The sequence below is a fragment of the Falco rusticolus genome, chromosome 7 (genome assembly GCF_015220075.1).
Source record: "Falco rusticolus isolate bFalRus1 chromosome 7, bFalRus1.pri, whole genome shotgun sequence".
NCBI classification, from domain to species: Eukaryota; Metazoa; Chordata; class Aves; order Falconiformes; family Falconidae; genus Falco; species Falco rusticolus.
The window spans coordinates 3,458,190-3,479,467 of record NC_051193.1 but is presented as its reverse complement, the minus strand read 5'-3'; the positions used below and the strand labels follow the sequence as shown (position 1 = coordinate 3,479,467).

General features: G+C 40.9%; 1 protein-coding gene across 5 annotated transcripts; it reads right to left on the bottom strand.

Annotated features, from left to right (window-relative positions):
* Positions 1-686: 686 nt before the first annotated feature.
* Positions 687-21,206, bottom strand: BLM (BLM RecQ like helicase). Of its 5 annotated transcripts, none has more exons than XM_037394549.1 (21): positions 20,807-21,206; positions 19,976-20,715; positions 18,657-18,846; positions 18,073-18,194; positions 16,695-16,827; positions 14,941-15,683; positions 13,961-14,137; positions 13,426-13,544; positions 11,870-11,983; positions 11,012-11,110; positions 10,774-10,922; positions 9,827-9,933; positions 8,856-9,016; positions 8,212-8,407; positions 7,583-7,773; positions 6,379-6,526; positions 5,795-5,994; positions 4,806-4,998; positions 4,226-4,348; positions 2,732-2,945; positions 687-1,009 (listed from the first exon to the last, which is right to left on the bottom strand). In XM_037394549.1, exons 1-21 carry the CDS (start codon positions 21,010-21,012, stop codon positions 835-837), a joined length of 4,500 nt encoding a protein of 1,499 aa, XP_037250446.1. In that variant the 5' UTR covers positions 21,013-21,206; the 3' UTR covers positions 687-834. The 5 variants fall into 5 exon arrangements, with proteins under 5 accessions (XP_037250446.1, XP_037250447.1, XP_037250448.1 ...); XM_037394550.1 differs by having other exon boundaries at positions 2,732-2,942; XM_037394551.1 differs by lacking the exons at positions 687-1,009; positions 4,806-4,998 and having other exon boundaries at positions 2,834-2,945.
* Positions 21,207-21,278: the final 72 nt, after the last annotated feature.

Sequence of the window (21,278 nt, the reverse complement as noted above, 5' to 3'; positions counted from 1 at the left end):
TGGGCGAGATGGTCTCCAGAGGCCCCTTGCACTCAGAGAAGGCTGGTGAGATGGATCATACAATACACAGGGGCCAGCCCTGGCAGAGTCGTTGCCCAGAAATAACCGACGAACCCCCCTGCTCCAGCCAAGCAAGCAAATGGCTCGTCCCAGCCGCGCACTGCCCTGCGTTCCAGTGAACGTGTACAAGCAGGTGTGTCCCTCCAGCCCTTCTGAACGCACCAGGGCGGCCTCGTGCAAGGCAGGCAAGTGGAAGCCAAGGGCAACTCAAATGCTGTTCGCTGTGTCTGGGGGAAGATACCGTTTTAAAAAAATAATAAAATAATAGTAACTAAAAAAAGCACACCTGGGGCAGGGTACAGCACTCCCAGGCAGCCCTGCTACCTGGAGAAAAACATTTGAAACTTATAAACCTTAATCATATTTTCTACCTTGGGTGAACATACCAAGATTGCATTTTCAGAAGAGCAGCTCAGGTCTCGAGCTCTCAAGTGCTCGTGCAAGTAGCAAGGGAGAAGAACAGAGGCAAGCACAGCTTGAGGATGTGCAGTTCCAGTAACCGCTTTTGATTTGTGGTCTCAAGCGTGTCCCCAAGGTAGCTGTAAAGCAGGCTTACAGGGAGTATTTTCACTGAAATAGCAGGGTTTCTAGAACCAGTCAGTTTGTAGTAGAAAGGTAAAATAAACTTAGGAGTTTAAAAACATTTATTTAATGTGAGGTTTCGTACTTGACAAATATACAAGTCTTGGAAGGTTTAGCAAATGAAACAAAAATTTAATAAACAATGATTGCATCTTCAGGGCTTGCTTTTATACAGTATTTACATTTTCTTGGTTAGAATACTGAATACGAAGGCTGAAGGAATGGTCTGGTTTTGGGTTTTGGTGCTGCCATAATCCCCAGCTTTCCAGCAGCTCCTTGCGTGGCACGAACACCAGGTAATGCCGAACTGTAGCCAGACGAAGCTGGAGCCTTCGAGCTAGGCGGCTTTCTGGTCCTTCTGTAACCACTGCAAAATTGAGAGACAAGGTATGTGTCAGACACCTGCTTTACTTGCCACATTCCCTACACCCATGCTGTACATATATCACCACCATCAGGTTTTTCTAGAAGACTATGCTTTCATTTTTAATTTTTTTTTAATACAGATGGCTGCAAAAACACCTTTGAAATGTAAATCGAGTGTAACTGTTGGTGTGGTATTTGCCTAAGGGCAAGAAGCAGCCTGAAACAGGGACAGAGAATGCTGAACCAGCCTGACTCCAATTAATCCAATTAGACTATCAACGTTAAGTGACACTTCAGGGTCAACAGCATTTGACGACTAGTATTTTAGTAGATGGGAAGGTGAAAAAGGTGAGAGTAAAACCTACGGAGCTGGGAGTTTTGTAGCTATTTGCTACAAAAAGCAAAGACCATAATAAAGAAAAACAGGGCAAAGAAGGAGACAACCTTGGAAAGAACAGACGACGACAGAAAGCAATGTGTTTTGATAAGGCAGACCATATTTTATCGTTGATGATGAATGCAATATTAAAGCAATAAAATCTAGGTAGTTAATATACCAATAAAACCTAACAGTCTTTAAAATTTAGGCATGGCTCTTCAGGTGGGGATTGCACAGAATGTTTTGGAGAGCACATCGGTACTATTTAGAGCTACTCTTCCGAATGGCCTGAACTCCCAGCTGCAATATATAGATAATGCAATAATTTCTGTGACACATACAGACTGAATAAAACCCCATGCAAAGAATTATTTCAGAAATGCAAGATGTAGGTTATCTGCATAACTGCTCTTTTGTACCTCATGTGTCTTATCTCATATACCAAATGAGGTAAAATTTCTAGGCTGAGGGATTAGATACCCTGACCATACCACAGCAGAGGGAACTTTAATTCCTTTTTGTGCAAGGCAAGCTATGAGCACAGCAAACCTGTAAAAGGCATGACTATAAAACCCAAATAAGAACCTACTGCTCAAGTTTTCTAAAGTCACCCCTGCCCTGTTTTTAAAGAGGGTTTTGGGAGGGCAGAATTTCTCCAACCATATCTCCTTTTTCATTGGTTCCCTTTCAGGACTGATTAATCATCATGTTTTTGAAGCATGGACCTTCAAGCACAAACTGCTGGCTACTTGAATTACCAGACTAATCACTACATGAACTGCTAAAATAAGGTCATCAACTCATAGGATGAGGCCCAGCCTGGCTTCTTCATCACCCTGTGACAGTTTGGTGGTGGATCTGCCCTAGAAGCTCAAGACCAACCTGACTCTGGGATCCAAATGGTATGCTCTTGATGCAGACATTGCCTTGTACCATACAGAGGGAGAACATGAATTAATGAGGGACTGGGCACTGAAGTTCAAATATTCCATCAAATCGAAGTTTTAAGCCCTCTTTATGTTTCCAAGCACAGAATCCAGTCAGCCTACTAATAATGGCTATGGCAACACACTGAAATTCAGTGACACTACTTAGCTTGTGGCAATCAAGAGTGAGAAACAAAGGGCAATTGTTCAATATCCTTCCTCACCAGGAGCTTTTTAAACAAAAAACACTAGAAAACCAAAGCAGAGCTGTTGTTACCAGGTAATGGGATAATTTTAATGCCATTCTTTAAAAGCCCATATTTATCCTACTGGTTTTCTTGATTAACAGTGCAATCCTGGGGTCATCACCGTGCTATTCAGGACGAAGAAAAGTTATAAATGACTGCAAGCAACGTACCCTTTGGGAAGAAACTGCTGGACACCACCATTACTTGTTTTTTTCCTCTTTGATTCTCTGAAGTTTGGCGGCCTTTGCCTTTTCCTTTTCCTTCTTTGGTTTGCATTATTGCAAAAATAGCTTGAGGTTGTAACTGCATCTTCCGCTGCTTCATCGCTTTCAGGTGTGGCAGTACTTCCTGTAGCTGTGTCCACACTTTGGCAGGCAGCATCTTCTGTGGACAGGCAGAGAGTTAAAACTAACAAAATTAAGATATTGCCTGGGCCAGCCAGAACAGTCACCCAGCACACACTGATTGTATCAAAACTTCTGTCCTTGCAGTTCAAAACCTCCTTTGCACTGCCTTCATCCTGGTGATGCTCCAGACTCAGCTATACATGTTTCATAGGCTGATGTAAAGGACAGAAAGCAGTTTTGGTTTATCTCATGACATAGAAGTATTACTGGCTAGCCCTATTTTCTCTAGCTTAGCTTCTTGTCTAAACTGTTTTGGTAACACTCTGCTTTCTGCCTTTACACACATCCCTATGTCAACTGGAAAGATTTATGGAATATGCCATAAATACTAGAGTCAAATATGGCACTTGTTTTTAAAAACAGCATCAGGAGATGCATAAAGGCTCAGCTGAGAGCTCCTTCTCAATCAGTGATGATCAAGAGGGACATGATTCTTTGCACAGGCAGTAGAATAAAATACTTAAAAATCAACTTTGTAGACATACATTTACTCAGATTGCAGTGTATGAAAGCGCAGCCTCCTTAGACTTTAACATGAGTAATTTTAAAACTGCAGGCCCCAACGTCCAATCTAACAGCCAAGCTGTATTAAATAGTCTAATCACAACATAGGCTATGTGCTGCACTCATGTGAAGTTACCAGGTTTACTAGTCTCAGGGCTCAATTCTCCACAGAGCTGTACTTTTTAAATAAGGTTAGAGTTGTGCAAAGGCATTATAAAATACTACCATTCTGATCCAACAGCCTTTATTTTTCACCTAGATTTGAAAATTCTTCACATTTGAGCAAGAACTAGTCAGTGAAGACCTGAACTTGCTGACCTCAATTAGTATGAAAAATAAAAGGTAGTAGTTATTGATTACCTGCCAGACTACAGTGTTACCCTATACATGGTAGACGCAGGTGTAAAAATATGCAGGAGGAGCAAGACCTTTACCTTTACAGTCAGAATTATCATTATAACTAAACATATTACATAAATCCCAATAACTAATGGTCAGGAGCAGAGCAGTCTGCTGCTTAGTTCTCATTTTCCTTTTTTAGTCTTTCAGAGATAGCTGAATTTAACTAGTGAGAAGATAGCAGACCTCTGTGTATTCTGAAAGTGTGCAATTTTTCCCTGTTTGTAATTATTATACTGTATGAATTAGTTACTTGTATTTAAACAAGGGAACTTTTGAGCAAAACTTCTGATAGAAGAGGAGAAAAGGGTACTAAACAGGAAAGTTCATGTTCAGGTACAAAGCATACTAAACCTGGTATGGTCCATTCAGAGTACTTATCCATCACTTTAATTATTTCTGCACCATATTTTTCCAGTTTGTCTTCTGTGACACCATCAATCTGCAGTAAAACTTCCACATCAGATGACAAGGTTTCTGTAATGTAACAAAGTACCAATTAGACATGTCAAACAAACTTTCTTGAAAGACAGAGGTCATGGTAGAGTATTCTCGAGGAAATTAATTCCTTTTAGGGCCACTCTGTGCATTAAGTCCTTAAGGAAGTAAGCCTTTATTCTAGCATATTTGTTTCTAGTCTGTTAGTACAAAAAACTAGTCCAAAAGTTTTTTCTGGCAATGCTTCAAAGTTTGTTCTGCAGTATCGTTATTTGGGTGGCTCTTGTACTTACGCAGCAGGACGGCTACAGCATGAACTGCAGCTCCAAGGAATCTCTGCTGTCAGCTACTTCCATGGGACTCGCACAGTTACGTACACTTAAGCCCGTTCTCACTAAATGTTAGAAACTCTAGAATTTTTTTGTCAGAAGAGGCTACAATTGCACATGCAGTCTACTGCCGACAGTGGTTCCAAGTAGTGAAAAGCTGACATTACCCGCTATTTTCTTTAGAGTTGAAGTACTGAAAATATTGAAGTAATGCACATCAAAGATTTTCCCAAGCGTTTTGCATGTGTCTGTAAGTTCCCCAAGGCACTTTTTAACCATCTCTTCCCGCTGTGACATTTTTGCCATGGAAGCCTTTTGCTTTCTGATGGCACTGGCACTTTCTGTTTCATGAAACTCCACCTGTTAAAATAAACCAATCGATAACTTCTGTCAGGGGAGTTTTTGCGTAGATATTGTTAGAAGACTGATTGATAACACAGGAAAACAGTGGAGGAAACTGAAAGTATTCCTTAATGGACTAAAAAACACTATTTACCCAGTATACACTTTTAAAATGTTTTGGTTTGTTGGTTGTTTGTTTTGTTTTTTTTCCAGGCTACTTAACTGCCCCTAAATTTCTTCTACAGAGAACTAGGAGAGTATACACACAACACAGGGAAAAAATCCTGAGAGCCCAATTCACAGCTAGCTTTAAACAGAGGTCACTAGGTCTAACGCTGAGGGCTCTTCTCCAAACAGAGAACTAATGCAGAGGAGCCACTGCCTCAAGCAATTCTGGGACTGGTTCCATGACCTTCTTGAAGTGCATTTTCCATCAGAGCTCAACAATGACTGGAAAAAACCTGCAGAAAATGCAGGAGAAGGTAGTGCTGTTGCTTCTTCTTAGCTTGCTTTTTTTTGTGTTGGTCATAACTTTCCTTTCTTGTCAAGCTGGAATCAGACTGATGGGGCAAGAAAAGGCGGCTTTAATCCTCTCCAATCCTCTGAAACTCACCTTTTGCTTCACAATGTTATTAGAATACTGGACTAGAAATCATGCTTGTTGGATTCTGTTCCCTGCATCTGCTAAAGATTAGTTTCTGTACTTCAGCTGGTAGGAAAACTGTGTTTAATCTTAGGGTATATGCTGCTTAAGAACTGTAGCACTTAAAACCAGTAAGTTCAATTGAAAAAAAAAAAAAAAATTGTTACATACCTGTAGCGATCCATTTAGCACAGCCTGAGCTTTCTCTCCTAGAACTATATATGCAACCGCTTGGTCATTAGCTGTGATGTACAACTCTTCATCCAGAATCTTGTCTAAGACCAGCTTTCTAAACAGTCTTTCAACATTATGCCTTGAGTAGGCAGCTCCCTTCCCAAATATTCCAGACTGAATCTTTGCACTCGCTGTACCTGTGCAACAGAAATCACAGGATTAGCCTGCGATTAGAAAGCCTACACATGTATGTATTTAGAGACCTGTGGAAGATTCCCCAGAGTATTCCATAGTCTATGCACATAAAAAAACCAATACAAAACCCCCACACATTTAAGCACCAGAAACTCCAAGCACCACCAGAAAACTAATATTATCGCTATAGCAACATAAAATGGATTAAAGCTTTAAGTCTCATTTATTTTGGATCATCTACCATCAAGAGATTCCTGGGAAGAATAATTCTGCAAAATTTATCTTCTTTTAAACCACTGCTGGTATTGCACAGATCTCCTGATACTTAGTCAGGAATTTATGCACCAAGTCTATTTAGATGTTGTTTCGGGAAGAACAGTACTTACCTAAGAAAATGTCTACCATCATATTCAACGTGTATCTTCCAGAACCTGTATTTCTCTTTCCATTTATTTGTCCCCTTCGTCCACAATGCTCTTGTACAAATCTTATAATGCTCTTCACTTCATCTGTTACATTTCTTGATTTGTAATCCTATTAAAATAGACTTGATCAGGAAACAACTTTATGTGGTTCTCTCCTAATGCAAGTTGTTACTGACAACGTTGTTTTTCATTATTGAGCTTTTTCCAATCATGAATTCATTTTGTTCCAAACAGAGAAATAGTGATTTTCTAGTTAGTACACCTACAGTGATACAATATACTCACAGGAATTCCAGATTTGATATTACCTTGATAATACCCTGGAAAATGCAATAATACATACTGACTGATTGTAGATCATCTCTGTTGTGTTAATTCTATAGAGTGAGCAGCAAGATTGCTGTGTAAATACTGGTAATCAAGGTGAATTGTTTGGAGAACATTCCTGCAATTATTCTGCTGCCATGCACTACAACTTACACTTCTAGTATGCATTAAAATGAGAAGACTGGACTGAATACACATTATTCTAGTCAAATTTTGTTACAATCACAACTGTGAAAAGTAATGCTTAACACAGGGCTGAGAAGCAATATTATCAGGTATAAAACGGATGTGGTTTGGAGAGCTCAGTAACTGCTCCCCCTGTCTGCTTCAACAGCTATCCCCTCTCCTACTCCTGTTCATGCCACTAACAAGTTTGCTTCAATCCTTCGTGCATAAACCCTAATCTCTGGGCCACCTCAAGCAGCATGCACTCCTAATGTGGCACTTGTGCTACTCTGGCAGCACGAAGCTGCCTTGAAAACATCAGAATAGGCAGTTGAAGAGATTTCCCCATAGCCATTTCAGTGGACCTTTTATCAGCTCCTGCCTCCTATAAGCACTGTAGTCAAGAAAACTAACACTAAGAAACAGCCCTACACCTCACTAGTCCTCCGCTGACAGAAGTAGGAGCATCATATGGATGTCCATGGGTATTCTGTGTAAGTCTACTCTAGGTTAAACCCTGGAAGTAATTCGAAGCATCTAGCATCACAAAAATACAAGACATCTTATTAATTTTCTCCGTTTGCCTTCCCAAATGTCATGTAACCACTTTTTAAACGCAGCTAAACACAAAATCATTTTTAACAACACTGTAAATAAGAGCTATGATTTTTACCTTCTTTCTACTGCAGTTATCGCAAATTACTTCTGGGTGATCCTTACAGAAGGTAGGATTGAAATCAGTTTCCCCGAAGTAGGCCAAAAGCTGAATTCTCCGGCAATCAATTACGTTCTCACAGTAGTGAACCATGCTGTACAGGTTGTTAAAGTGGGTCTGTCTTGTGTGACTGTTTCCGTCTTTCTCCACTGAAATGCAATAAATTCCATTTTATTTGTTAAATTGCACCTCTGCATTTTTATATGTTATCAGATAGACAAAACACAATGTTCTTTTTCAATTAAAAAAAAAAAAACAAGTAGGTTATTAGTTGAACTAACCTGAGTCAGATTTTACCACTAAAGTTTTAAAGAATGGAGAAGGGAAATAAGCCTAGAATTACAAGAATCAAGAGATGGATACGTATGAAGAAAAATGTTTTTCACTAAAATTAAGCACAAGTGACAAAAATCTTTCATTACAGAAAGCCATTCAGGTGAAGATGCATAGTTCTCCCATCTCTGCGATACCATACTATATACAGCACTTCTAAATGAGAAAGTAGCACAGTCTAAATGAAATGGAGATCAGTAACTAGGTGACTTCTTTAACATTGCCTCCATTAAGTTACAAATACGAGAACTCACTTAGTATTAGCCTTCTAAGTCTGGTTACGTCACTGTAGCTGTAGAAGAGCACACAGTGAGACATTTCACCATCTCGTCCAGCTCTGCCAGATTCTTGATAGTAACCTTCTATAGATTTAGGAAGAGAAGCATGGATCACATAGCGCACATCAGGTTTATCAATTCCCATTCCAAAGGCAATTGTTGCACATATAACCTAGGAAGGAAATAACAATTTAGTTATGAAAATTATTAATGCAGTGTTCTGCTCCAAAAACAGACAGGCGATCAGGATTACAAAACTGGCAAAAATGGCTCTCCTTTCAGGAGAGTTATTCCAAAGAGAAAGCTCCAAATCTGAGTCTCAATATACAATTCAGCAGCGTGCCTAGAGCTGTTCCAGAAGCCTTGCACAGCTCTGTTCCTTCCTACTGGAGTATCATACCTTGGTGCAGTGCTGCAGTCTTTGATTTGTAAAATTCCCGACCAAGAGATGGTGAATGTGTTTTGGCAGATCTGTCCAGATCAGTTAATTTAATACTGCATCCGATTTGGCAATAACATTACACAACTTTGCTTTCATTTACTAGGCCAAGAGGGATGAAAGTTCTCTTAATTTCCAGTCACTCCCCTCCACCTCCCACCTCCAGCTGCTTTGCTTTTACCTGGCACCCTTCTTGGTTAATCCACTTCCTCTGTACAAGATCTCTGTTGGAGTCAGTGAGGCCAGCATGATAGGCAAGTGCAGCAAGACCTTCCTTCTGCAGAACAGCCGCTGTTGTGTCACATTCATGACGTGAAAGGCAATAAATTATTCCAGAGTCATCTGCAAATGTATAAAAAAAAAAAAAAGTTTTGTGTTACAATACAGCCTTATTTCCTTTCACTTGCTTAACAGTCAAACCTGTCAAGCAAATACATTTATTGTAATAGGGAGAAGTTGGTAAGTGTAATGCAATAACTACTTAATAATAAAGAAAAGTAATTTTATCAATATCAAGATGGTTTTGTTAGCTTCTCCTCGCCCTATTTCCTGGTTTTTTGGTGAGGTGGTATCAAGAAAAGTTTTCCTGCTCAGTACTGTCCAATGTTAGGATTTAAAATACGTGAATAAAGAACTACATAAATCAAGAGCTAGAGCAGTTTAGTCAATGATAGATGGGGTTACAGCACGAGGGAAGCTATGAAGGGAGCTTGGTGTGGCCAAGTTCCAGCAACATGAGCTGCAGGACTCCAAAAGCGAGCCTAGAAAGATAGGAATCTCTGAAGACATCTTCAAGGGAACCACGGATAAGCAGACCACAGAATTAAAACAATTAAAACAGTATGGATGTTAAGTGGCCTTTATACTCTGAAGACACTAAGGTAAAAGGTCTGGCAACCTCCAGAAAGATTACTCAAGAGCATTACCATAATTTACTTTTCCATCTTAACTCAAATTCTTAACTTTAGAATGCCTATAAATCTGATTACCATTATCAATAACATAATTTTGCCTCCAACTTGTTTTTCTTGTACAATAGTCACTTCCAGAAAGACAGAAGTTTGGGGGTTTTACAGCATTATAAAAACTTTTCCTGCCTTGAAAGTAGTTCATAAAAAGGTATGCAAGCACACCATGCTGCTCAATACTCACACGGATGATATTTTTTAATCCATTCCAAGCAATCCATTGCCACCTTCTTTGGCTTCTTGGGCAATACATCGTATTTCAAGTTATGCCTGTTGAAGCTCATTGTAAACCTGAAACAAGATGGTTCATGGATGCTCGTCAGCTCTATGGGCACAGCAATCCTTTGAACAAGCTAGGTATCGACTGGAATGTCCTAAATTCAACTGCTACTTGTTCTGTGTTATCTGCAAAGGAATTATTGTTCCACTATGCCCATGGAGATTTACATTGCCCATACTCAGGGTCTAAAATATCTGCATTTTTCCTGTGGCTGTGAAAAAAACAAAGCTACGTGGTACTATGTAGAAGGAAGAAAGGCCCATAAACCAAAGATGCACAGAGTGATTTGCCTCGCCTTCATTCTCCTTTTGAATACTAGCATCCACATTTGACTGATCAAATTTGCAAAATTTAGTGTCGCCTCCCTCCTTCTACACTAAAATAGGTTTCTAAAATAAGAAATTAAACAAAACAGAATATTTTTCCATTGTGTACAACGAACACACTACAACACGATGCAGGCCCAGTGGTACTTCATCGTCTATGTTACTGCCAATGCTAATTAAAAAAACACTTCTAGCTTTTGCAGTTTTCCAGCAGTCTCATGAAAAGCAGCCTAAAACACAACTTTCACATTCTGTCAGTGATATAGAAAATTTCCTGATGTTATTTTCTATCAAACAGCTTCCTTAATCATGCAAGAAGGAGTTGGGCAAATTGGTTTTCTTCCTCTTACTTCAATATTTTGCATATAACTCACATTAAATGAGAATGTATGCGTGGAATTTAATCAGACACAACTATGTACATATTTCAGATGGACCTATTATGCTTTTCTTACTTCACTACTTGTCCACTCATTATTTCCATGGCACAAACGAATTGTTTCAGGAAACTGCTGAGCAACTTACACTTGTGGTTTTAGCATCTCAAGCTGATTCTGAATATCCTTCTGTACTCTGGGGTTAGCAGTGGCAGTAAGAGCCATCATAGGAACAGAGTGAAACTTCTTGCGGAGCATATTCAATCGTTTGTAGTCTTGCCGAAAATCATGACCCCACTGGTTTAAAAAACAAAATTTAAGTATAACTGAGTCAGATGCTCCAACTAAGTGTTTTGCCATTTTGAAAAACTAATCAAGGTTTTTACCTGGCTGACACAGTGGGCCTCATCAATGACAAAACGTGCTAGGAGTTTCCTGTCGTAGAGATTTTCCAGGGCTGACATCAGTCGGTTGCTCGCACAAATCTAGGTACACATCCACCAGCAGCATTAGAAAGCAAACTAACAGCAAAGTGTCACCCTACCTGACTAAGAATACAGAAACAATTGTACTCAATTGTTCAAAATGCAAAGTTAACCTTGACTGCACAGGTAAAGCTTGAAGGCATAAAGAAGGTGGCAATCGGCTTCATTTTAATTGACAATGAAGCAGATGGTGTGGGATTGTGGCAAGGTTCTCCGATCATCTATTTAGAGGTCCTACAATCTGAGTAGGTTTAAATGACTCATGTCACAAAAGACAATGCTGAAGAAAGAAACGTAATCAGCACACTGAACAGTCCCCTCTTACAAAGCTCTTGTGGAATAACAATTTTTAACAGGCAGTATATAATTAAGTATAAGGCAATCTTTTGCCAATCACGTATTACCTTGACAGTTAAATATTTTCTCCCTATATTATCCTATTCATAGTAGTCTAGATTCTAATAGCTACTTGACAGCAATTAGCCACTAATATGTAATAAGATATGTGGAAATGGATGGGCATGGGTTGGGTTTTTTTTAAGATTTAGGCTGTATAGACCTACTCAGTTCTCATTCTTGCTTAATTAATGACTGAAATTAGATACATCTGTACAGTCTTACTGAGTTATCTAAAAAATGTTTAACAATTTCTTTTTCCCCCAGAAACCTACTCTAAGTTTCAGTGTTTCACCTTTAATACTTCATAGTAATCCTCCTCTTTTTGCCTCCATGATTTTAAAATTCAAATTAAATACAAACCTTCTCAGGGGTAACATAAAGAAGCTTTATTACAGGATCTTTTTTTGATAACTGCATATATATTTTTGAAGCATCAGTATCTGTTCTATCACCAGTCAGATACGTCGCAGCAATCTATATTAAAAAAATATAAAGTTTTAATAAGCACAAAACAGAAGAACCTGCAAGGAATCCTACATCTAGTTATAAACCAGAGAAAAAAATCCTCAACGAACATCACATTTTCAGTGCTGCTTTGTGTAATCATAGATAGCATTTGTACCCCCACTGTACTGTAGACATCACAGAATTTTTCTAGTGGTAAAGCTAAAAGACTATAAGCCAAATTCTATTATTTTGCTCCCAATTCTACCAGCAGACCAATAGCTGACTTAAGGGATTTGTCTGTTTTCTTTGAACTCACTTTCCAGTAAAGAAAATAGATGTGATGTTTGTTTACTGCTCAATACGCTCTAAGTTTGACTTTGAATTGTGAAAACAGAGATCTTCAGATAAGAAACAAAGTTTCCAAGAAGCACAAAAACATAACACCCTCAGTAACAGTGCCCCCAAACACAGAACAACGTTGCATCAGAAGAAATTGAATACAACTTGGAGCAGCAATTTAATATTGAGTTTGAAAGTGTAACTTACTATTCATGCTGAATAATAATAAAGGAATTAGATCCTAAGGACAAAAACAATGCCAGAATAGGTCACACCAACAGAGCCAGCTCTGCCTGGTTGTCTCCTCTTCCTCTTGCAAGAGGCAGCTGCAGCTCTGCAGAGGAAATACCTTCTGCAGCTACAAATCCCCAGGAGTCAGACTGCCAGTTTATCTGGCTTCCATGGCACATCACGACACCGTAATGAGCAAAGAGTGTGCCCAAAGTGTAGTGTTGTGCAACAGTCACTATATGGCAGACAACCGTTCAGGGGCCCTGTCAAGTCAGACTAATTAAAACCTGTAAGTGACGAAAGAAGGATTTTTTCTGAGCTCCAAAACCCCTGCATCATAGTCCCTTCAGTCTCACACTCCAAAACACCTCTGTATTTTTTGCCTTAAAACGTGCTATCCACCTTTGTTTCACAGATCTAAAATCTCAATGATACACAAAGGATGAAAAAGGCACCTCGCTGAGGCAAAAGCAGTTCTTAAGCGGTCAGCCTTAGGAACATCCATCTTCTGCACCTGCATTTCTCTTCTCTGTGTATTACTTTCTAAAAATGCTCGGCATCTCCAGAACTCTCCTGACTCGGGAATTGTTAGTGCTTATTTCTGCTATAGAGCCAGGCTGCTCCTATTTATGTGCTTAAGTACAACCCTCAGAATCTAAGAATCAGGCGCCTGTACTTGAAAACCAAGCTCCAGTAACAAACACACATGAGCTTCAATACCCCCAGCGGCTAGATTGCCAAGATATTCAAGTTCATCTCATTCAGTTCTTCCTAGACAACTTTGTGTGCCTTTTACAGTTCCCATCTAATCAATTTTTGCAGTTTATATTTGAGAGACATAAGATTTGCTGTAAAATTTCAGATTTTTAATTTGCTTAATTAAAGCTGTTTGAACTTACATCTAAGGTCTTCAGTTTCTGAACTTGATCTATTATCAGTGACCTCAGTGGAGAGATAACAATAGTGACACCAGCTGAGACACACGCTGGCAACTGGTAGCACAAGCTTTTACCACCACCTGTAAGGATTAAAAAGAACACAACAGATGTTAGATATCAAGAGGAAAGGTAGACAGCATGGAGAAGGAACGGAGGAGGGGAAACCTATTTCTTACTTCCCATTTTACAGCACTTTCATAAACAATAGAGGCAGTCACTGGTAAAATTTAATGTGATAGCTGTAGGATAACGAAGAGTTATGTGAAATATTACGGAAGGCAGAAATTCAATCACCTCATCAACATACCACAGTGTATACAATATTCCAGAAAACCTGCAGCCATGAATTCAAGCAGCACAATTTGTTGTTACCTCCACAGAGGCACGAAAGGAAAAGTTTGTCACAGGTCTTGCAAAAGTAGCTTCAGCTCTTTATTTCTCAGGTGTGTGCCAGACCTCAAAAGCCTGCAGCAGTGAGACTTTTGGAGATACATACCTGTGGGCATTAAGATAAAACAATCTTCACCCAGAAGAGCAGCATTGATGGCTTCCAGCTGATTTGTCCGAAAACAGTGCAAACCAAACTTTTTGTGAAATACATTCATCATATCTTCAGAATGGGAAAATTTCATACCCCTGAAACGTTCTAGTGCAGGGTTATTAACTGGCAGATCTAGTAGACAAAGAAAATGTACACACAATAAGTTACAGTATCATCACACTACCACTCTTGCACATAAAACTGCTTCACTGCAACAGATGGCTTAGCCACAACTTCAACCCATTGAACCTTTTAAACTCAAACCGTGACTTACTAAAAAAAATTGCATTAATCTAGAATTTAACACCAGCTAAGGTGTGAATTTGGATTACATGCAAATCTCTCGAAACAAGCTTCTTAGCCATGACTGTGTAAAGTCTTAGACTGACAAACTCTGTCTCTCACAAACCATTATGAATAGGCTGTCCGTTTGCAGGCACCCAACAGTAGGTGCTAGCCATATCAGAAGCTCATAAAATGGGTTAACATTTTCACCTCCCCTTTTTACAACCCATTCCTACAGTAACCACAAATAATACTGACCCACCCCTGCGCCCCAGAGGGGTTAGGTTTGCTTCAACAACTGCCTAGTTTTGATTATTTTTGCATAAACAGCTAAAACTGTTGTACAGCTTTGAATCGACAACTGTGGAATCATTATTTAATTAACACACAGAAACAGTCTAGTTTCCAATTTTAGCAGCTTCAACTTCCCAACTGCAACCTGCATGGCAAATAAATATTCAAGACGTTTGACATCACTTGGAGGAAAAAACCCAAACAGAAGATGACTTTGCAAAAAGAAACCAAAAGAAATTTCCACAGAAACAAAAGGAATTGGTATAACCTTCAGCAAGTTACTTGGCCTTAGGTTTAAAAACAAGTAAATAAAGTTTTAAAAGAGAAAGATAGCAATCCTACTGAGCATAATTTACCTGAACGGTTCTTTGTTCCCATCAGGAAGCTCGATTTTGGAGCAGCAGGGTTTGATCCAAGAGCAGATCCTTTGGCTCTGGACATGATCTTCGACAGCAGCGATTTGGCAGGTGGCCCTTCCCTGACAGGCTGATACAATGGCATAGATGGCGTCTCAGGTGTCGAAACATTCACCGAATTCTCCCAGTCCTCATCAAAATCATCAATATCAAAGTGATCAAGGTCAAAGTCTGTATCCTTTACACCTAATGGGTCTTCTGCAGGAATGCTAGGAGGAGCTTTGCTCTGACCTTTCAGAGCTGTGCTTGTAAAAGCCCTCTCCAGCAGATGATGGTTTCCACTATTTTTCACCCCTGGTTTTTCACCCCAGCTGCTGTTGAAGGACACCTCAGAACGGAGGCCGTGGAAAGCTCCCTCTTTGCCATCTACCTTGGAAGATGACAACGCTGTAGTTTCTGGGCAGGTGATCTCAATACTTTGCTTTGAAGCACAAGAGGTATCCAAGGGTTGATTTCTTTTGGTAGAAAAACTGCTTGAATTAACAGTCCCAGAAAGCATAGATGGGAGGTTTGTGGATTTTGGCGAGTTTCTGTCAGAACTGAAGCTCCAGTTTGGAGTAGAGCACAGAGCAGTACCAGGACATGCCAGAGGGCCCCGCTCCACACAAGCCTTCCAGTTTCTAGGAAAAGTGTAGTTTATGCTACTTTTGTTTGAAGTGACAGAATTAGCTAGCAATTTTCTCCTGAGAGAGATGTCAAAAGAAGGAAGAAGGAACAAAAATATTTAGTCACAAGCAATGATTTATCAAGTCCTACAACACAGAGTAAACAGTTTTGTCTCTCTCCTGTTAAAAATATTAAGATACAGTGGTTACATCGTACTCTGTTGTCATTGTATTTGAAAAATATTTCAAACAAATCTAGGGAAGAGAGAACAATACCAGAACTCTGTTGAACAAAATAATTACAAAACTACTACATCTTCTCCACAGACATAACATAAAAGAATTCCTAATAGCAAGGAACTGATCCAGGCAAGGTAAAGCATAAAAAATTAAAAATAAATCCTTGGAGGCACCAATCTGAAGTTACAAAAGTAAAAATACACTTGAACCAAATTATGCTTTTATGTAATCTCTAAAGACTACGTCTGACTACAGTAATAAGAGGAAATAAATTAGTTTTACTGAGAACATTTGGAAAGAGCACCTAGTCCCACTCCAGTAAAAAACAAAACCAAATCTCAATACTTTGTGTACGTATTGTGTCATCAGATTATGCAGAAGTGAAAGCAGCAGACTGCAGTAGCAATAATCAGATTGAAAGATGACAAATACATGGATATTAGGGGAAGTCATAACCACTTCGGTGAGTGATAGCAAATCTCACAGACAGAATATTAAAGTAATGCCTCCTCTTACAAGAAATCAAGAAAACACCTAGCAGTTTACATCACAGCACCCTGCTTCTTGGGAAGCACCGGGTGCTGGTCACCTTCCAAAAAAAAGATACAGGACTACCTGTGCCTCAGATTGAATGTGGAATTGGATCCTTTCTTCTGGCAGCACATTTGGATTGTTAACACTTTCAGCGATTTTGGATATTTTTTTTCCCCTTCATTTTTTCCCCCTAATTTTAAGCTTTTTTAAAAAAACCCTTCTGTATCATCTTTTCAGTGCAATGGAGACACCTGCAGGCATGGCACCACTGTGCACAGAGCGTGGAGATGTGGAAGACTGCTTATGAAAGCGTACCTGAGATCTCTCTGTTGGAGAAGTTCTTTTGCACATGACAGAAACTTCAGCTCATGAAGCGGAATGGCATCAACCAGCTTACAGATATCATCCATAACATCATAGAGTTGCTGTTCCAACTGCAAGCCTTTATCTGTCAGATAGGGTCATTTTAGCAGACAGTAATACTAATTATTATTAGAATATGTAACAAGATCATATCACTCTCCCAAAAGACAGTGAATTGCAGTAAGTCAGTCTAAATAATTCACTTTCAATCTATTTTTTAAAAGTCTATTTGCATAAAGAAGCTTCTCTGTGTGCACAAACTCACCTAGTCTACATATTTTTGCCCTTGCCTTTTAATTGTCCATCTCTATTTATCTTCCAAACCCCATCACAGTTCTTTCAAACTTATTTCAAAAAATTCAATGCTATGCATTTTGCTTAACTCAAAGTACCTTTCCCCAAACACACTAAAACATATTTTATCAAAATATTACATTGCAATTCTAATCTAGAAAGTATCAAAGAAAACCTCCTATGTGTGAAAGTCAGCATTTGTCAGCTCATGACCTTCCCTTTCAAATTTGGGACCACTGCAAACCATCTGGATTTTGCCAATAAACTGCACCGTAGCTCCAACAGCTGCTACCAGGGGTGTGATACCTCAGACTAAATTCTGGCCCATTACACTTGCCTAACCCTTGGGTGGTCAGAAGAGCACCTCTTGCAGCAAGCCAACGGTCCACGTTGACCAGAAGTTTGCTATATATACACTAAAGTATAACAGGATGGAGCTTGACTGAATTGATTTCCAGAAGAGCATTGTTAAAACATAAAAATAAAAACACTGCTCTGGGCATTTATAAACACAAAATTTTAAATGACACTGTAGAACAGTACCATACGCTATTTTTATATATCTTGAGAGGGAAGTCTGAACCTGCAGTCTTAAAACAAGGCTGTGGCACACCTACACCTGGTAACTTTTCCAGCTGCAAGTGGAACATGGAAACATTTTAGCTCAGTATTTCTCAAAGCCAGCACCTGTGGGAATCAAATGGAAGCACTGACACAGCTCCGGTTGACAGTGACGAGTCTTTGTGCCATAGCTGACTTTGGGAACAATTTGGTCAATCTGTGCTTTTAAGTTCCGAAAAGGAGGTCTGTGCCGTATCCCAGACTGATACCGACAAACCTGGAATCAGGATCAGACAACACCTCTGACTCTATACAGTGTATACACAACACCTGAAAATCCTGCCCAAGACTCAGTCCCCTGCTTCCCTGTCCCCATTGTGCACTGTTAACGCTCTCAGACTACATAGGACACAAACAATTAGTTGCAAACAGTCCCCAGAATCCGAGGCGTAAAATTGCAAAATGTTTTGTGTACCTGCATCCTCCACACTAGAAGTACTTTCCGCAACAGGCTGGATTGTGGCATCCTCCCCAGACTTGGACTCAATGCTGCTAGCTGTGGGTCTTCCACCAGTGGGAGATTCTTTGAAAACATTACTAACATCAAAAGAAAAAAAAAAAGTCATTAAAATATATATGTCTGTAAATCAAGGTGTTTCCACACAATAAGTTTATCTTTTAGAATAACAGCATTTAAGATGTGTGCAAAAGATAAATTCCTGAAAATCCAGTTAAAATCCAAGTAGCTGAGCAGTTTGTCACTCATTCTGTGCACCAACAGTTACAGACTTGCTTCAAAATTATTTTCCCCTCCCCTACAAAAGAAAAAATAACTCCACTTTTTCTGAAGCAAAAGCCACCTTAAATATTGGCCATTAAAAAGTATGTCATACAACATAAGAAACAGCTGTCAACTGCTAACCTGCCAAACAACAGACAGACACAATCCAATTAGCAACTCTTTAACAAGCGCTACTTTCATGTCTTTTATGGTTCTTTTTAAAATCAGCCTTTTTTACCAGTGAATCAGACAGTTTTACCAATGAAACTTTGTTTTACCTAATGCTTTTTACAGCAGGCGAGAAGGAAGGCAGCTCTTCTTCAGGGGAGGGTGGAACAATATCTAGGTAATCATCCTCTTCAAGCTCAGTACCTGAAAACGGCTGGATGTCTGCCTCATCCTGTTCAGGGGGGGTGTTTTTCTCATCACTGCTTGGCTTCTGGCTCTCACTACTTTTATCATTAGCAGCTGAAAGTTTATTAACATTGTTGGGTTACAATGTAAACTTATTTTGGTATAAACAAAACCACAACTGAACAGAAGGAAAAAAATAATAGCCACATTTCAAAACACTTGTTTCATATAGTTTCTGACTTTTAAAAGGACCAAAAAAAATTATTACTGCTCCCTTTTTCTCCCCCATTAAAAAAAATAATGGGCAAAACCCTTACATACCTTCTTTTAAGTGGAAAAGCTTGCCTATAGTTACCCTTTCCTGTCAGAAAAGAAAAACTTAAAAGGTATACCTTCTTACAAAAGATTTTCTATAAAACCATTGTTATATTAAATAATAACTTAAAAAGAGTGTAGACTCGTCAACTAACACAGTCCCTATACTGGAATTAGAAGGTAAATTTACATGTATGGTGCCTTATAAGACAAATCTTGCTAAGAAAGGCCAACATCTTAACATATTAAAATTCATTTCACTGAAAGAGGGGAAAAGGTAACAAAATATTCTTATGAAGAAAAACTCAGTTCACAAATCCTTTCACCATTTTGTGTAACGGCAGCATCACTGAACACCGTTCAATATTGTTCTGTTGCATAAACAAATTAATTTCAGAAATAAAGATCAAAAGTTTCAAAACGTAAGAGGCCAGGCATATAAAATAAAGAAGCTGCACGGAACACTGAGCTGCCAAGGAAGCACTCTGACAAAGAGTCATGAACTTTTTGGTCGTCATCAAGGGGTTTTGGTTTTTTGTTTTAAATGGGAAGAGATCTCCTTTTGTTGTTTACTCTTTCTCGTTATTACACTAAGGCATAAGATGATTTTACGTCTCTTTCATATAAATTTTAGAAGTGCTTCTCTTTCTATATCATCCCTATAGATTGTTGCTCTTAGTTTCTGGAAGTCTTGCAACTCCAATATTACCATGCAACCAGCTGCTACTTCTGCCACAAAGACAATCCTCCACCAGTCACAATCCTGCACTTTCATAAGCTGCAGTTACCCTAACAAAATCCACGCGCCCATGACTGCTCGTCAGATACGAGCATCATGCAGCTCCCTCTAATTTCTGAAAAATCAAGCCCCCTGTATTCAAGCACGAACGTATTTACTTCTAGCTCACTGGTACTTGAAAATAGTTACCTGGGCAAGCCTCTTCCCTGGCACCATCCAAAATCACATCAGCAGGTAAATTCTCCCAAAGGCCCTCCCTCGCAGCCTTGGTACGGCTGCAGGGAGCTGAATCCTCAAGACAGATCACCGATTGCTGTGACAAGGGTTCTTGTTCAGCCTCTGGTGAGGTCTCCCCACACCCCAGAGCGTCATGGCTGCCAGGCACATCGCCCACAGTCCTGGGAAAGCCAGGTGGCTCATCCAGGCAAGGCTTTGACCTCTGGGAAGGCTTGCAGGAGGCCTGCTGCCCCTTGGGGGACGGGACTGGCGGTCTGCAAGACTTCTTTTCCATTCCCGACAAATCAAAATCGTCAATGTCATCCCACTCATCATCGATGGCAATGACTGGGCCAGCTGCAGGCCCGGGTCCAGCCTCCCGGGTGGCAACGCCACACAGCCCCTGGGGCAGGCTCCTCTTCCCAGAGCCGGCGAGGACTTGTGACGCCTCCCGAAGCCTGGCCAGCAGGGGCCTGGCAAGCGCCGGGCTGGCACAGGCCGGCTGCAGGCTCTGTCCACGGGGGCCGGCTGCTGGTGGAAAGTAATCCCCGATTTGTGTTTTCTTGCCGGTGGAGGCTGGGAGGGACGAGGCGAGGGCAGGCAGGGAGGTGTTGACATCTTTGTCCCTTAACGCAGAGGCGGCGGCGAGGCCCCGAGGCTCCCGCTCCGCGGGCAGGGCCCCAGCCGGGGAGGTTTTCTTGAAGGTAAAGCCCCTGAGGAGAGAAACGAGCCCCTCGTTAGCGGCCCGCTCGCGCCCCCGGCCGCACCCCCGCCCGCTGGGGCCCCGCGGCACGCCGTACTCACGCCGGCCGGGCCCGCGGCGGGGGCAGCTTGCCGAAGGAGCCGCGGGCCGAGTGGAGCTGCAGCTGCTCCCGCAGGTTGTTCTGCGGCACGGCCGCCATGACGGGGCGGGGCCGCGCGCCCGCCTCCGCGCGCCCCTTCGTATTCAGCGCCAAAACACAGCCCGCCCCGCCATTGGATGGCCGCGCCGCGGGCGGAAGTGACGGCATAGCGCTTCCGCTTGCCTGGCAGAGGGCGGGGCTTCCGCTTCACCCTCCCCGCAAAATGGCGGCGGGGTGAGCACCGGCCCCCTGCTGCAGGCGCTTTAAAGCTGGTTATAAAAGCCAGCTGCGTAACCCCAGGAAAGTTTTAATGCTTTGGACACCCTCGTCGCTTGCAGAAGCTGTGTCAGGAGGACGGTGCCCGCGTCAGCCGCCCCCCAGGCCGCACAGACACGGCCACATCGTCCACCGGTCACCGCGCCGGTAACCCACTG

Bases quoted from the DNA above. Each gene is read 5' to 3' on its own strand.
- BLM (XM_037394549.1), bottom strand. From the start codon at position 21,012: ATGCCGTCACTTCCGCCCGCGGCGCGGCCATCCAATGGCGGGGCGGGC. The intron at 18,847-19,975 runs GTAACTATTTTC...ATAAACTTTCAG, and splicing joins CAGGGAAGAGGCTTGCCCAG to CTGCTAATGATAAAAGTAGT. The intron at 1,010-2,731 runs GTACGTTGCTTG...TCAATTTTGCAG, and splicing joins CAGCAGTTTCTTCCCAAAGG to TGGTTACAGAAGGACCAGAA.